The following is a 15767-nucleotide window of genomic DNA, read 5'->3' on the forward strand; positions in this document are numbered from 1 at the left end:
GTTTTACCTGATCTGAGGACCTGGCTCGGCTGGGTCCAGCAGCTCAATGCTGGTTTTATTTCGATAATTAATATGGTGATTACATGACACGAGTCAGTAATAATAGAATACATTATCATTATTTATTATTAAAAAAAATAAAAAGAGGGAGGGATTCCCTTTTTTTTAATTACCATTATTATTAGTATATAAAAGAGTGAGAGAGAGAAAGAATAGGCTAAGACATGCAATGAACGTGGTAGTGGTAGTAAAAGATGGATTGCCCTTCTTTATAATCCTTCATGATCTCAGATAAATAGATTCCTTAAAGAAGAAGAGTGCAAATCCACCGTCGCATGAACCCTAATTCTCCTCCTTTCGTTACCAATTAATTAACAACTGCAATAATATATCCCTTCTTTCTCTCTCAAATTTAAATAATAAAGAAAACACACATGTTATTCCATCTCTTATGGATCATCATCAACAGCCCACCAGAAACCAAAAACACCAACTCCTTTACTCTCCTCTCATAATCAAGAGAGAAGTTGTGTGTGCAACCTCTTTTCTCATTGTCTTTGATCTTTTCGGCCCTTTTGATCCTGTATCAGTCTTTCGTTTTGGTTTCTTGTCACAAATCCTACCCAACAATAAAAAATCATCACGCTTAGCCTGGAAAGTTGTCCCTTTCTTGATCCTGGAATCGATGTGTTTCGAAATGGAAGAAAGTATCTGAATTGGCGGTGGCAGCCAGAAGGGTGTGGTTTGCCAAGGTATGGAAGCTCATCATTAAACTTTCAAGATGCCTGCATGCATTAGATGCTTCCTTGAATGTTGGATTTTTTAATTCTCCACGAAAGTAAACGCCGTACCAACGTTGGATTGCTAAAATTCATTGGAGACCCTAATTGATCATCAGGGATAATAAGTCGGGAGAATACTATAATATTATACATAGGCTTTCAGGGTTTTTTTTTGTTTGTTTTTTTTGTTAGACCAGTTTACACGGATTACTGCTTTAGGAGAAACAGGAGCTTCGAGGCCCTTTTCATTATACGTGAAGTACTGCATGAGACAATCTCTATCAGCATCACTGCAGTTGTCCCTACATCAGTTAACTAGGATCATTTTCCATACATTTCGTATTTTCATTGCACCCCATCAATTTACATCCCACTTGTTCATGAAAACAATTTGTAGCTTCTACATGAGTTTTCCTCGTATGAATCCCTTTCGTTTCTTCTCAGATTTAATGCAAGTGAACTTCTAGAAAGAAGCAGAAATGGGGGGATCGTGTTTGCTGGGGACTCTGTTGGCAGAAACCAGTGGGAGCCTTTCTTGTGCATGCTTGCTCCAGGAGTTTCCAACAAGTCTTCAATACATGAAGAATGCGGGAACCCCATGACTAAACACACAAGGGCACCTTTCCTGGTACAATCTCAAAGTTGAATATTACAGGGCACCTTTCCTGGCTCCTCATCGGCTAAGCCCGACCACTTACATCGGTTCTCCAAAAAATACGACGGGGCTGATGTTCTGGTGTTCAACACCAGGCATTGGTGGAATGAACGATAAAACTGTAAAGATGCTTGAGATTCTCTCCTATTTTGCAGTCTCTGTATTTAATGCTGACAATAAATTTAAGCTGAATGGAATAAATTGACTATTTGGTGTATGCATGCAGGGGTTACTATTTTGAGGACAAAGGTCAAGTGACCATGTCGTTGAATGTGATGGAGGCATTTAAAAAATCTCTACAAACATCGAATTTATGGATTGAAAATTTAAACCCTGAAAGGACTCGGTTTTCTTCTGTGGCTACTCTCCAGTACATTACAGGTAAATATTCTTGGCGCACTTCCGGCTGGGAACTGTACACATCTGGTAATATGTCGTTACAATTTTTGATATGAAAAAAATGCAGGAATGGTACACGGGATTAGGTGGGTCTCGATGTGATATGGATTATGGACAGACAACCAGAGACAAACTACACAATGCTGGAACCAGAGCCAGTGCATAACCAAATCATTTCTACTGTAATCAAAGAGATGGATTATGGAGACAGGAAGGTTCAGTTCTTAAACATTACGCATTTGACACAGTTCAGGTATGATGGTCACCCTTCTCGTCATCGTGAGCAAGGCACTCCGGTTGACGCTCCACAGGACTGCAGTCATTGGTGTCTACCTGGAATACCATACATGGAATGAAATTCTATATGCTAATTTACTGTCAATGGGATTCAGAACCAAGTGATATCAGATTACATAATTTCCAAGCTACCTCATCTTGAAGGTTTTTTTCACTGCCCGGGCTGTACAGAATCTGGGCTGCTTGTGATCAGGATAGTATCTCTCCATTTTCTTTGGCATCCAGTTCACTGGTTTCCATTTCCTTCACTTTCTCAAGTTGTCTCAGGAGATCCAACCTTTCTGCTCCATATGTGGATGGTATCTGCCAATGAACAAATTAGAAGCCTGGAGATTTGACATCTAAAGAAGAGAATAAAAAGGGAAGTTATTAGCTCAGAAACAACGCACCAAAGCTGGCACATATCTCTGGATAGCAGCCAACATTGCTGCATGCCCCACAGCAGTGACCTACAATGCACAAATTACCCTTTCTACATCAGGTCACAGTGGAAAAAACAGTGCAGACAGATGTGAATTGTGAACATGCAATATATCACAGATTTGGATTGAAGCTCTTGTGAATATGCAATTCAGTTTACCATATGTATAAGAAACCCAATTCTGAGGATCACGTATCATTAACACCCACAATCCTGCACTCAAAAAATTTCAAAATATCTTTGCCGTGGTAGAGGTGCAGTTTCAATCAGTTGCAATCAAAATGACCACAGAATCATCCCAGATCCAATGACAAGTCGGATTACAAACATGAAGTGAACCTGGCCAACTTGTAGGTCAGTCTCTTGTATGCTTGGAAATTTTTAGGCATCTATCCCTTTTTTTAACTTGAACCAGAAGTACCAATTTTTGACATTTTACGATATCAGTATATACCATACAGAAGCTTGGTCGGGTTCTATACTTGCTAAATACATGAAGGTTGACAAGTGGACTTCTCAAATAGAATGACAATAAAAAAGGGTGATCCGCAAAGTTGTGCCACAGAAATAATCCAACTGTAATGGAAACAAGTACAAGTTCCATATATCCATAAACCTTCAAAATAACACCAGGGTCATGTATTTCTAAATAACTGTATTGCCTAAAGCAATATTTCATTTACCAGAACCAATTGCACTACAACAGAAGGAGAAGTGAAAAACTACACTGGCCTGATGAATGAATGAGAAGTAATGACACATAAGAGAAGTGTAAATTTGAAGATTAATGAGAGGATGTAAATGAGACAACTAAACTAATACACTGTTGATGAGGATAATTTTATGAAGAGACTTACTGGAAGAAGCATAAGAACACCGATTGGAACCACTGATGCCAAATCTGTCAGGGTTCTCAAGAGAACTTTTTTTTCTTTCTCTGTTAACTCATCTCCAATCAAGACCCTTTTAAGAAACCCCATTGCAGCAGCAACATCAATACCTAGAAGCTGAGTTCCTTGCAAGACATCCTGTGCATATTTAACCATATATGTTACAAATGACAAATAAACAGTCAAGGAGCTGGGTTATAAAATTGAAAACCTAAAATGCCATACATCATATAGTAGTCACAGAATGTATACTAAAGATTTAACTGGGAGGGAGTTTCAAATCCTTCAGTTCTTTTTTTTTCTCAACAATTCAAAGAAATGAAAACATTATTTTGCATCTGTTTCACCATGCCTAGCATCCTGCACAAAAACCAATAAAGGTACAAATAGATGTTCATGTTCATGCAGAAACAATGTATTTATTTCAGTTAATATATTTGGGCCTTGGAAAGACTTGTACTTTACTCATGTAGCTTTAACTAAACCAATTGAATGGCCACTGTCATCAAGCGAACCAAATAATTTTAATCACAAAGGGCCAGGTGCAAAGAACAGAAAAATTCAATTCATAGGAAAAACACAACAACATCATAGCACGGAACGTTAGGTAGTCTTATCCACTCAATGATGTTGAGCTTGAAAGATACATAATACTGTATTAATTACTAAATAATGAAAAGGGCTAGCCATACCGTGCTTGTTTCCTTTAGCTTTACAAGTGATTTTTCAATGATATTTTCACTCATTTCAACCTGGATTAATTGAGAACTTGCAGCCTCATCATCGTCTGTAACCTTAATATCCTGAAAATAAAACAAAGTTTAAGCAATTATATAGCATAGCATAAAACTAAAGTAAAGAATACATAGATGGCAGTGGTCACTGTAAATAAAACTAGTTGATATTATATAAATTTGAGAAAAAAGGCAATAATTTCTGAGTAATCTAGATGGCAAGTTATGTTCTCTGTTAAAAAAAAGGTCTCCGGGGTCATTGCTTGGAGCAGTATTGATTTAATTGCACTCGATGTACTTATGGTATCAATTTTTGACAGACATTTTTTTAATTTCAATTTAGGCAATTGGATCTTTATGGTTTGGTCCACTCCGCAGCAGAGATCCCTCCATCCATAGTCAATTCATTTTTTTGTTAATTCACTTTTAAAGGGATTAGGAGACATGTCAACTTTCTATTGGTCCTAATTGAAAAACAAATTGATTAAAAACTTTACTGACTTTTTATTTATTTATAGCTAGAAATAACTTTTCTGTTTTTTTCAAATAAAAAAATATTTATGCTAATTTTTTATTAATTTATTTTGGACTGTTTTCATCTTTTTATTTTTCTAGCTAACTCCTTATTTTATTTTCAAAAGGCAAATAAAGAAGTTTGGAAAAAGTAAATTTTATGTAAAAATTATAAAATCTCAAACCTCTAGATCAAAACTTTTATGAAAAATTAAATTAAAAGATTATGCAAATAAAAAAAATACATAAAATGAATCGAGTATGTTTTATCAATAAATCCATAATTTTATCCTTCATTGATGAAATAAAAAAATAAACTAACACTTTTTATTAAAAAAAAAAAGTTTTTTTTTATGTTAGATAAATAAACAGTTAACTAAAAGATTAAAAATTACAAAAAAAAATAATAACAAATCTAGAATAAATTAATAAAATATTAGCAAAAAACATTTAATCATTTTTTTGTCCTTTTAAAATAAATCACGAAAAAACAAATCTAACCTAAAACAATTCAAAAAAAAAAATCTACCCATAATAAATTAAGAGTTGGCCAAATTTTTAACAAATATTTTTTTTTTTTTCAAATTTTTAATTTTCTTATTTCTAAAATCTTAACCGATAAAAACCTAACATGCATCGCATCTTCCATTTAAAACTCAAAATCAATAATAAAGTGGGTTACGGATAGATGAAGAGACCTCTACTGCTTAATGGTCCAAATCACAAAGATCTAATTACCAAAATAAAAACCACAAGAATGTCTTTGTCAAAAATCGACACCACATATTTATCTAAAGTGTAATTAAACCGAGCAACAATAAAAATTATGGGCTTGCAACCATGAAGGTGAAAATTAAGCTAAAAGTCCTTAGCCACTTTAGTGGGACCAGAACCAGTTTACAATGTTCAAAATTTGTTTCCCACGTTATTATTAGATTTTTCCATGTTTTCACAATTGTTCAGACATATGTACTAACACGTATTGCATGAGGAAAAAACTATTATAACATTCAAATGTTATATAGGAGCTGTTAACAAGCATGAGACATACCTCTTCATTTTCATATTGATCAGTGCTTCTCCGGACCCGTTTTTCGAGTTCCATGAGCTCATTCCTTAGAAGTTCAAAACGATGAATTTCATTGGACTCGGACTCTCCCATACCCGTACTTGTTGTAGTTTGCCCAAAATTTGCATCTCCCTGCATTTACCAAACCAACTTTACATAACTTTCATTTTAATAAAAAAATAATTTTAACTCCTAACAGAAAAAATATACTTCAGAACACAACATTAGCAAGAGAGAGGAGAGAACAAAATGCCACAGTTGATAAAATTCTCTCAAATGGGTATGTAATGTTATAACAATCTTAACTTAGAATGTCTTGTCAGTCATCACTTATTCAAGAGTGTTAAACATTAAACAGTCCTAATGACTGGGTCGAGCACTGTTGCTACTCTCTCCTTTAGTATACTTCCAGTCAACATCAAATATGATGCTTATGGAACCATACAGTGGTAATCTATATTCAAAAGGACCACACAATAACATACCTGGCAAATAACATTCTATAGGACAAAAATGTCTGCCGGTACCTAAATTTTTCCCTTTGTTCGAGTGAGGTACTTCAACAAGAATAACCTAAGGTCAAAGAACATCATAGAAACCAGAAGAATAAAAACAGCTTTAAGTTGTCTATTTATCGAATGACCAACTAGGAGTGCTTTTATATTACTTTCACAAAATAAAGATATGTCATTGAGTTTAGTTTTTCTTCTAAGGATCTACCTCTAAGCTAGTTCCAATCAGAAACCTTTCAAGTAGAAAAAATCCTTAAACTAGCTTCAATTTTGAGAGTGGAATTTTCATAGCAGTTACAAAAATATGCATTAAAAAAGACTCCATCCACAAACAGTTAATATTGTAAAACATATTGTGAGGGGAGGGCATACAGATGCATCTACAACTGCAGCATCAGGGCCAGGCTTCTTGGTTGGAGAGCGCGCAAGGAGGTTCCACGCTCCTTGAAATTTACTGACAACTCAGAAAAAAAGAAAGGAGTTGCTATTGAGAATGAAATAAATCAGACAATAGCATAAAAAAGAAAGTTAAACTTGTTGGAAAAAGCTTAAACCTACAGCGGAAGTTTCATACCTTTTACTTCTATCTAACCTCACATTAGCATTCTTCCTCCCTTTCCCTTTGAAGTACTGTTGCTGCTCACTAATAGAAGTTTGTAGACTACTTTCATCTTCTCCCTGATGATAATTTATTACCAGTAAGATATACAAATTTTAATAAAGATAACTATCATGTAAGCACAGACGTGCAAAGCTGCCTTAAAAAAAAAAGATTGTAAAGGAATTACAGTGCACTTTTTTGGAGTACAGGTCAGCAGTGAATCAAATGGAAGGCAGTCAGTGGTCATTAATAAGCTGTAGGGTGATACTAAAAGAATACCTGCTGAAGCGAAGCTGCTTTTGCTCTGAAAGATGCCTCCAGAAATTCAGCTTCTTTCTTCAGTTTCCTTATTTTCTCAAGATCAGAACAAGCAGCTTTTAAATGCTCTTTCCCAGAATTAGAGCTTGATACATGCAACTCTTTAAGTAATTTTTCCAGTCTCACAAGAGCTCCTTCAACACTCTCCAATGCCTGACACCAAATGAACAGCACAATTATTCTATTGGCATATAAAACAGAAACAGGGACAGCTGGTCTATATGGAAGCCCGCACATAGAGTTAAATATCAACTCTAGAAGCAAGCTGCGACCACCAAGAAAGCAAAACAACCAAGTACATCTTGCACTTTAAGCACTATGCCAGGGATGACGCTGTTCCTGCATCCTCATAAATGTTATTGCACTGATTAGACCAAATTACCCTTGTCTAATTTGTCCTCCTTTCAGTCACAGCCTCTCCCTGTCTTCAGACCCATGCCACAGGAAATAGATCCTGGCGACAAATATGTTCATATGGGGAAGTTGTGCCTTCCAAGTTCCAAAATGATACGTAAATAATAGGCCATATTGAAATAAACTAAAGGAAAGAGAAAAACCTTATTGAACGAATCTGTCTCTTTGCCAGTGGTCAAATTAATTGCAGGTCCTGTTATCTCAACAGAATAATTGATATTGCTTTCTGTCATTCTCCTGCATCACACTTTTAAAGTGTAAATTGGAATCCGCAACTATGAATCATTTTTTAAGAAGTGTCAAATGAAAGTAAATGAAAGTAAATGAAACAAAATGAAATGAAATAAGTCTTTGACAAAAATATAGCTCAAGTCAAAATGTCAATAAATTGCTTGGCAATAACCAATAGAAATGCATCTAAAACTGAAATGCCAAATAAATCTTAATGGAGGATCAGTTTTGGTTTCAAAAGATTTCCATCCATTCCTAGCATTTTCAAGTTTTTTAATCATGTTGAAGTGCATTTTATTTTATTTTTTAAACATGGAACACAAATCTCATTCATATTGGACAAATTTTCTGCCTTATGAGCATGATTCATGTGCATGTCAGATAAAAAGTTAAGTTTTACTTCCATTAGCTTACCGAGACATTCCCAGTTCTTCCATGCACTCGATTAATTTGTTGTGCCTAAACAATGGGTGAAAGTTTTGTTAAATCAAAGAATAACTCTTTCTTTTGCAATAACTAAGGCAACATAAGTTCAATTACCCCCTGGAAAGAAACCTTGCTGCCTTAACATTGGATGGATTCTCTAGCCATTTACTGTATTTAATAAAGCTTTGGATCCAATGGGAGCACACGTCTAATACTTGAGGGATAGCTTCAGCATTTGGAGGATCCTTCTGTTTATTTTTGTGTCCATGAGACAGATTTGGGGTGCCAATGTTGCCTGGATAAAAAGGAAGCCAATCCAGCTCCTCGCAGACAACCTATGGAATTGAAAATCATGTTATTCACTATTGAGACAGAATGTTCAACAGTAATGTTAGTATATATGATGCTGACTGACCTCTACATACAACTGATATGAGCTTATTGATGAAAGTTGAGGATAGTACAAAACACTACCCCCAACAAGGTACCTGCAACAAAGCCCATGAAATGATAGATGACCAAGCTAAAGAAGTCTAAACCAAACTTTGTCCAGAAATGTTAAAACAATGGAAAGAAAAGAGCTACCTGATGAAGCCTTCAATAGGATCATCTAGAATATCAAATCCATTTGCTGATAAAAAGGATTGTGTACTTCTTCCTAAGGCAATAAAGAATCCAAATACAGCCAAATCCTTCTCTAAAACCTGCATTCAACAACAGCTCTTTATCCATTCAATCCTTCTCCCACAATACAGTATATGTTTCTGAATAGGGGCATGAGACTGATGGTTGACACTTTACACTTGAGTGTGGTCTAAATTAATAGGGACCACTTGGAAGGATGAAAAGTCCCAGTTAAACTCTAAATTTGCACATAAGCCTTTGGCACTAACCTCAATACTTTCAGATGTTGTTAGTCTTGACCACATTCTCTCCCTATCTATAGCTCGTTGGAGCTGCTTCTGTACAAGATTAATCCAGAAAATCACCTCTTCTGAACCACAATCATTTTGTACTCTACATGCTGCGGCTCGAGGACCAAAATGGACAAGAAATTCTCTGCGTAGACCAATATGCTTTATAGAATGATAAGCTTGGCGTACAGGAATGAAATCAACCAGCATGTCCATCAATCTACCGGTTATATCTGAGATCATGGAAAAGAATTGTGGGCAAGAAATTTTTGTGGGGCCAAGTTTCATGATTGCAGCATTACAAGTCAGTGCCAGTAAAAGAAGTGAAACATCACTTCCATTGCCTGGACTCGAGGACAAGCCTTTTCCAAACCTATAAGTAAATCAAAATAACCTTATTATCACATGGATATCAATACTGTAATCGTTACTGGAAACCTCAACATGCAGTAACAGGGAAATAATGACATACACAGCAGTGGCAGCAGTAAAGCGTGGGTCCTCTTCAAGATAATTAAGAAAAGAAGTCACCACTATTGGAACTTGCTTAGACCAAAACCATTCATAAGCTTCTGGTTGTTTGGCAGATAGTTTATCTCTGATCAAGCTCTCCAGGGGAGCAGATTGCCGTAATAAACTGCATTGAAAAAACAAGGTTAAAACAGATATAAAAGTCTAGGTATGTTGAAACCAAAGAACATAGATCAGTACAGAAATTACACGATCAATGTTGGCTGGAATAACACAGAAATATGAAAAGGACAGGAGGAGCTATAGCATACAGGACCAAACTTGAAAATCCAAAAGTTTGATTGCATGGTTAGCAATGGCATCTATCAGGAAACAATGGGGGCAGATTTTCACCAATGGGTTTAAAGTAAAATCTTATCAAAGTTAGGTGTAAAAGTTGGCCGTGGATGACAAGGTATCCTGTTCCAAGTGATTTTGAAATATCAATACCAAAAATGACCAATTATTCAAACAGAAAAGAGGTTTCAGGTCCTTATTTCAAGAACAAAAGATGTACAAAGTGTTAAATGTTGGTGAAAGATGTGCAAAAAAGTGTTAATTGTTGTATATATCTTTCACACACATCAAACGCATAAAACAAAGGGTGTAAAAATTTTAAATAAAGTAGAGGACTGAAATTAGGTAAAATTCTGGAAGCTTCAATAGGAATCAGCCAAACAAGAAATGGCAATTTGAAATAAATATTATCCATTACCTCCTTTGAACAAAAATATTTACATCTCTGTCTCTACCATCACCTCGGGATGAAATCTCATGTGCTGCTTGTAGTAAGGAGCAAACAGAAGCCTGAGAAATACATGGCATCAAATGTTCTAAATTGTTTTCTGGACTAAAACAGTGAAGAACTTAACAGTCAAAAGACTACATATAAGACTCTTATAGCTAATACATGTGCTGATACACATAACTAAATTTTCAGAACATTAAGAGAAACAATGCAACAAATATGTCTGCTAAAAAGTATACTGGAGAAGAAAAGGACAACAATAACTGCATGTAGGAATCCTTTTGGAAGAAATTGGGAAAATGTTTTGAGAATTTAGAACCAAAGTTTCTATGAGGGTGAGGGTAAAATAAGCATGATTTATTGTTTGTTGTAGAGAAAGTAAATATATATATTAGGAGCATATGAAGAATTAAAAATAACAACTCTGGACATCTTGAAGGAATCTTATCAGTTGAACAAAGGATTCATATCAGATCACTGATCACTGATCACTGATCAATGATACACTAAGAAGTTAGTCCAGGTGTTTATTCGAGGCAATTACCTAGAACAGAGACACAGTCAGATGAATAAGAAAAGTTCAAACAAAATGTCCGCGCAAAAGATCACAGTGAACCCACAGAGAAGCCAATACAGAAAAAGTGGACCCCAATCAACAGTGGACGACTAAGGCATTTCAGAATGCATCATCTCTTGGCCTCAAAATGGACTCCAAAGACCTTAACAGGAACTCACTTCACCAAAATGAACAATCTAATGAAGAGCACATGTCACTCACATTTATTTTTATTTAATGCCATCAAAATGGCAGTTGGCAGGGGCACTACAGTAATTCCATAGGTTTATAATAAAGCTGAACAGATATGAGAACCTCAGCCTTTACATGTAATTATAAAAGAAATCAGATGGTAATTGACATAGTTGTAACAAAGGTTGCAGTGGTTGAGGCCTCAGCAGAAGCAATAATTTTAACTATTCATGTACCCATTGCAATGCTTCCATGGACAAATTATGGTTTTGATGATAGATGACGAGGGCTATGGCAGCATTATAGCAAGAGAGTCAATAAAAGAGACAATTCCAGCATCAACATTATGAATGGTGACAATGCAATTTGTGGAGGTGGCAGAAATACTGGTCGAGATAATGACATCATGTTTGAGGAACTAAGAGTGGTTGAGTGGAAGTGGCACAATAGTATTGACCTCAATGATAAAGTATCACAATTGTTCTTCTTGTTAAAGTGATGTAGCCAGACCAAGAAGAAAAAAATGTATCTTTACTGGAATGTTCTCAAGAACAGAGCCTAGCAACATCATAGGATTAGCATTAGTCAACGATGAGGTATTTATGTTCAATAACATTGAATGGCCAACTCCTCGCATCCATAATATTATGAACCAGACGTGCATATCTTAGAGTAGAACAGGAAAGTAAAAGGGGGTATGGATGATGCATGTTATCCAATAACTTTCCCAGAGATGAAAATAAACCTGATAGCATAGCGTTTTCACCCATGCGTTCCTATCTATACCAAGCCAGGCCGTGGAAAGCCAAGAAAACTTTGATAGCAAACCCTGTTCTTTAATTGCCACCTCAAAAACCCTTGCTGCATCGTGTAAAGATTGAACAAGTTTATCACCAGAATCTTCACCTTGTAGCGACTGGTTGAGTTTAACTCTCATATCCTCCACATTGCTGTTGGCACTTGCAGGAGTCCCATTGACAGTAACACCATCATCACCGGATGCTAGGGGAAAAAGTTGCCCCGTCCTTCTTGTCTTCATATGTGTCAGATTAAGTTTCTTATATCCAATTGATTGATAATCAAGACTATGATTTCCATTCCTCCACAACGTATGCTTCATGGGGTATCTTTTCCTTGAATTGCCCCAATTGATCAGAAGATAATCCAAGTGAGCTACTCTTTTGCAGGAAATACTAGAAACAATTGAATTTCGTGAAAGGCATGGATTTGAAGAACTGCAATGGAAACCTCAACAATAAGCTCTAACCACATTAATGTTAAAACAATAGCACACCAGACATTAGCACTTCTACAAGTTCTTTTTTCATGTATAAAGACGAAATCATAAAATCCAAGCATTTATCTTTTACATGAACAAACTAATTAACATGCCCAACAGCAAACACAACTAAAATTTCAACGCAACACGAACCATAATAGTTGCGCGAAACTTTAATCGAACCAATGAAGCAGTTTACTGCACATTTACAGTCGTTCAGAGCAAAAAAAAAATGAAGTTATTATAAACAATATAATTAACGGAATTCAATCACAAGTGGAACTGAAATTCTAGTTTTGAAAATTGATTTTCTCTTATTTTATTAGCATCCAAACAAGCAGAGATTCCAAAAACCCTAGCTACTCTAAAATTACAGAGTTAAGACTGATAGCTCTAAAAAGGAAACTTGCGATGAAACAAACAAACAAAAAAGTTAAAAATGAAATTAAGAATTGAGCACCTTGAATTTAAGAAGCTACTATGCTGCAATTTAACTTCCATGTAAATGTAATAGTTAGAAAGTCAGCGGGAAAATGTTTGCGTTTGGCACGCAGGAAAATTTGAGCGCAAACGGATAGAAGGTCTGTAATGAGGAAGAGAGGAGAAAGTTTTGGTGACGTGGCAGTAAGGTTTTTGCTTCTGGGTGACGTGGAGAAACGTCCGTTCACAAAAAAGAATGATGGCTCGGTCTTCCTGCAATCTACAAGAAAAAGAATGCATGTGGGTGTGACCATCCCATCCCGTGTATAGTAAATAAGGTGTCTGTGAATGGCAAGAGGATTCCAAGTGATTGGATCCCCGGTAGTGATCTAGCGTTTGCCACGTGGTATTAACATAGCCCTATAAATACTTCTTTTTTATATATATATTTCTTGTAGATCGTACTTCAGTTTTAGAACTAGACTAGATACGGGTAGATTTTTTTTTTAATGAAAAACGCTCATGTTATTATTTTTAAAAAAATAAAAAAATATATGATTCCTATTATTAACCTAACTGAATTCAATAAATTTGATAATATAATTTAAAAAAAACATAGTAAATAATGTGAACAAAGAAAATCAATAATTAATTATAAAAAATAATATGTGTAGTATTAAACTTGGAATGAAAAAAAAAAAAACTAGTTGGAAATTTATTATTGCTTTATGGTAGATAATGTTTAGCCATCAAAAAGAGCTTATCAAGACGGTTCAGAAGTTATTGTGAAAGGTTCTATGATGACACCAAAAAAGGCCCTATGAGCTATCAAAATAACAACCCATAAAACAAACTAAATAAAATATCGTAAAATAAGCATTTCATGCTTTTATTTAATTAATTAATTTAATATAAATGAAAAAAATCTAAAAAAAACTAAATCTAGCATAGAATGATAAATAAAAAGATACTAGAAAACTCGAGTCATTATCAAAATTAGTGAATAATTCTATAGAAAGAAAATTAAAAAAAAATAATGGAGTTCAATCTCCAATTAAATAAATGATAAATGATAAATGATAAAACTAAAAAAACATAAGTGAAGAAAAAGGTGGGGAATGCAAGCCCAGGTGAGTTTTCTAATGTATGATTTAGTTTTCTAAACTCATAACTCGTGACATTTTAGACTCGAACTCAATTTAAAAGTTTAATTTTCAATAAATTCAATGTTGAGGTATGAAATCAAAAAATATATAAATATCAAATTTTAAAAATTGCCAAGGCAAAAGAAAAAATTACAATTAAAATAATAAGGATCAAATTGGTAAAAAAATAACTTGAGAATGAAGAAATAGTAAAACAATATAAACTTTTAAAAATCATAGCAAATAAATAAAATCTATTAAAATAACAGGGACCAGATTTGAAAGATAAAAAAAAAAAAGAGGGGGGATGAAATAGGAAAAAAATCAATTTCATAAATCATCTTAAATAAAACAAATAGTAATCAAAACAACAATGATCAATTGTAAAGAAATAGAAAATTAAAGGGTTGTTTTTAAATTTTACAGGATGAACGCTAAAATCAAGGATGAGAAAGCAAAAAAAAAGAGTCTCAAGCTCCAAACAGGATGTCCATTTAGAAAACGTGTCATGCCAAGATGGAGGGAAGCCAAGACAAATCAAACGCTGCCATGAAAGTCATTGTATGACCACCATATGGCGTCTCATGCTCCTCCCAAAAAGCATAAAGACAATCCAATTGCACCGACCAATTTTTTAATAATATTTATATTAACGAATAGCCCCTCAACAAACCTAATTATTATTATCATATAAAAAGATATAAAGGCCTCTGAACTCAAGTTATAAAAAAATTGCCTTTAATGTCAAATGAGTTATTTCACTATTTAAAAAAAAATAAGATAAAGCTCTTAAAGTCAGCTTTAAAAAGTTTTGTTTTTAAAAGCTTTAAGTAATTTTATTATGTTGAGAAATTATATAAAGATTTTTTTTTCCCATCCAAATCATTAATGATTTTTTATCCATTAAAAAAAGACCATTCTACCCCCTTGCAAGGCTTAATGATTTTGAAGTGAAAGGTAAAATCTACACTTTATTATTGTAATCCATAGTACATTGCCTCATAGACCATAATGCACACACTAAGCACTTCCATATTTTTTTTAACGGGAGGCATGTGCTTTACCGCATGTTTACTTTAATTTTTTAAACACAAATAAAATATTAAAACAACACAAACATTTCTTTAAAAGGAAAAACAAAATTGAGATTCAAGTCATTGTTTCAATCAGATTTAAGAAGCTCAATTAATTTATATGGCATGAATAAACAAAGCAACGACAATAAATAAATTGAGAAAAAATTGATAAAATAAATTTCAAGTAGCACTATTATTTAAAAAAAAAATAAAACAATAAATATATGAGACCCAAGTCATTGATTTGACTATGTTCAATAAGATCAATTAATTTAATAATATGATTAAAAAAATATCTATAGTAAATAAAGTTACAAAAATTTGGTAATTATTAACTATAAAAAATGAGTTATCAATATAATATCCGGGAGAAGAAGAAAGAAAAGCTCGTTAGAGACTCATCATTGCTCCATCGAGCACATTGCCTTACCACCATTAAAAAAAAAAAAACCAACATATCATGAAGTAAGCATTTCATGTATATATTTAATCAATTAATTTAGTTTAATAAAAAAAAATCTCTAAAAAATCTAAATTTAACAAAGAATGATGTATAAAAAAACTCTAGATAACCTAGGTTGTTTTCAAAAACAATAAAAGTTTCTATAAAAAATCAAATAATAAATGTCAAATGATGAAACTGAAAAAACATAAACTTAAAAAAA

General features: G+C 34.0%; 1 protein-coding gene across 1 annotated transcript; it reads right to left on the reverse strand.

Annotated features, from left to right (window-relative positions):
- Nucleotides 1–1732: 1732 nt before the first annotated feature.
- On the reverse strand, nucleotides 1733–13197 carry LOC118030848 (uncharacterized). The gene is made up of 19 exons (XM_035035143.2): nucleotides 12922–13197; nucleotides 11928–12417; nucleotides 10402–10493; nucleotides 9649–9813; nucleotides 9156–9549; nucleotides 8848–8966; nucleotides 8678–8750; nucleotides 8377–8597; nucleotides 8251–8295; nucleotides 7749–7842; nucleotides 7153–7344; nucleotides 6847–6950; nucleotides 6645–6726; nucleotides 5743–5892; nucleotides 4137–4247; nucleotides 3412–3582; nucleotides 2523–2582; nucleotides 2266–2436; nucleotides 1733–2169 (listed from the first exon to the last, which is right to left on the reverse strand). Exons 1-18 carry the CDS (start codon nucleotides 12960–12962, stop codon nucleotides 2323–2325), a joined length of 2718 nt encoding a protein of 905 aa, XP_034891034.1. The 5' UTR covers nucleotides 12963–13197; the 3' UTR covers nucleotides 1733–2169; nucleotides 2266–2322.
- Between the last annotated feature and the right edge of the window lie 2570 nt (nucleotides 13198–15767).

This window comes from Populus alba, chromosome 6, assembly GCF_005239225.2.
Source record: "Populus alba chromosome 6, ASM523922v2, whole genome shotgun sequence".
NCBI lineage: Eukaryota > Viridiplantae > Streptophyta > Magnoliopsida > Malpighiales > Salicaceae > Populus > Populus alba.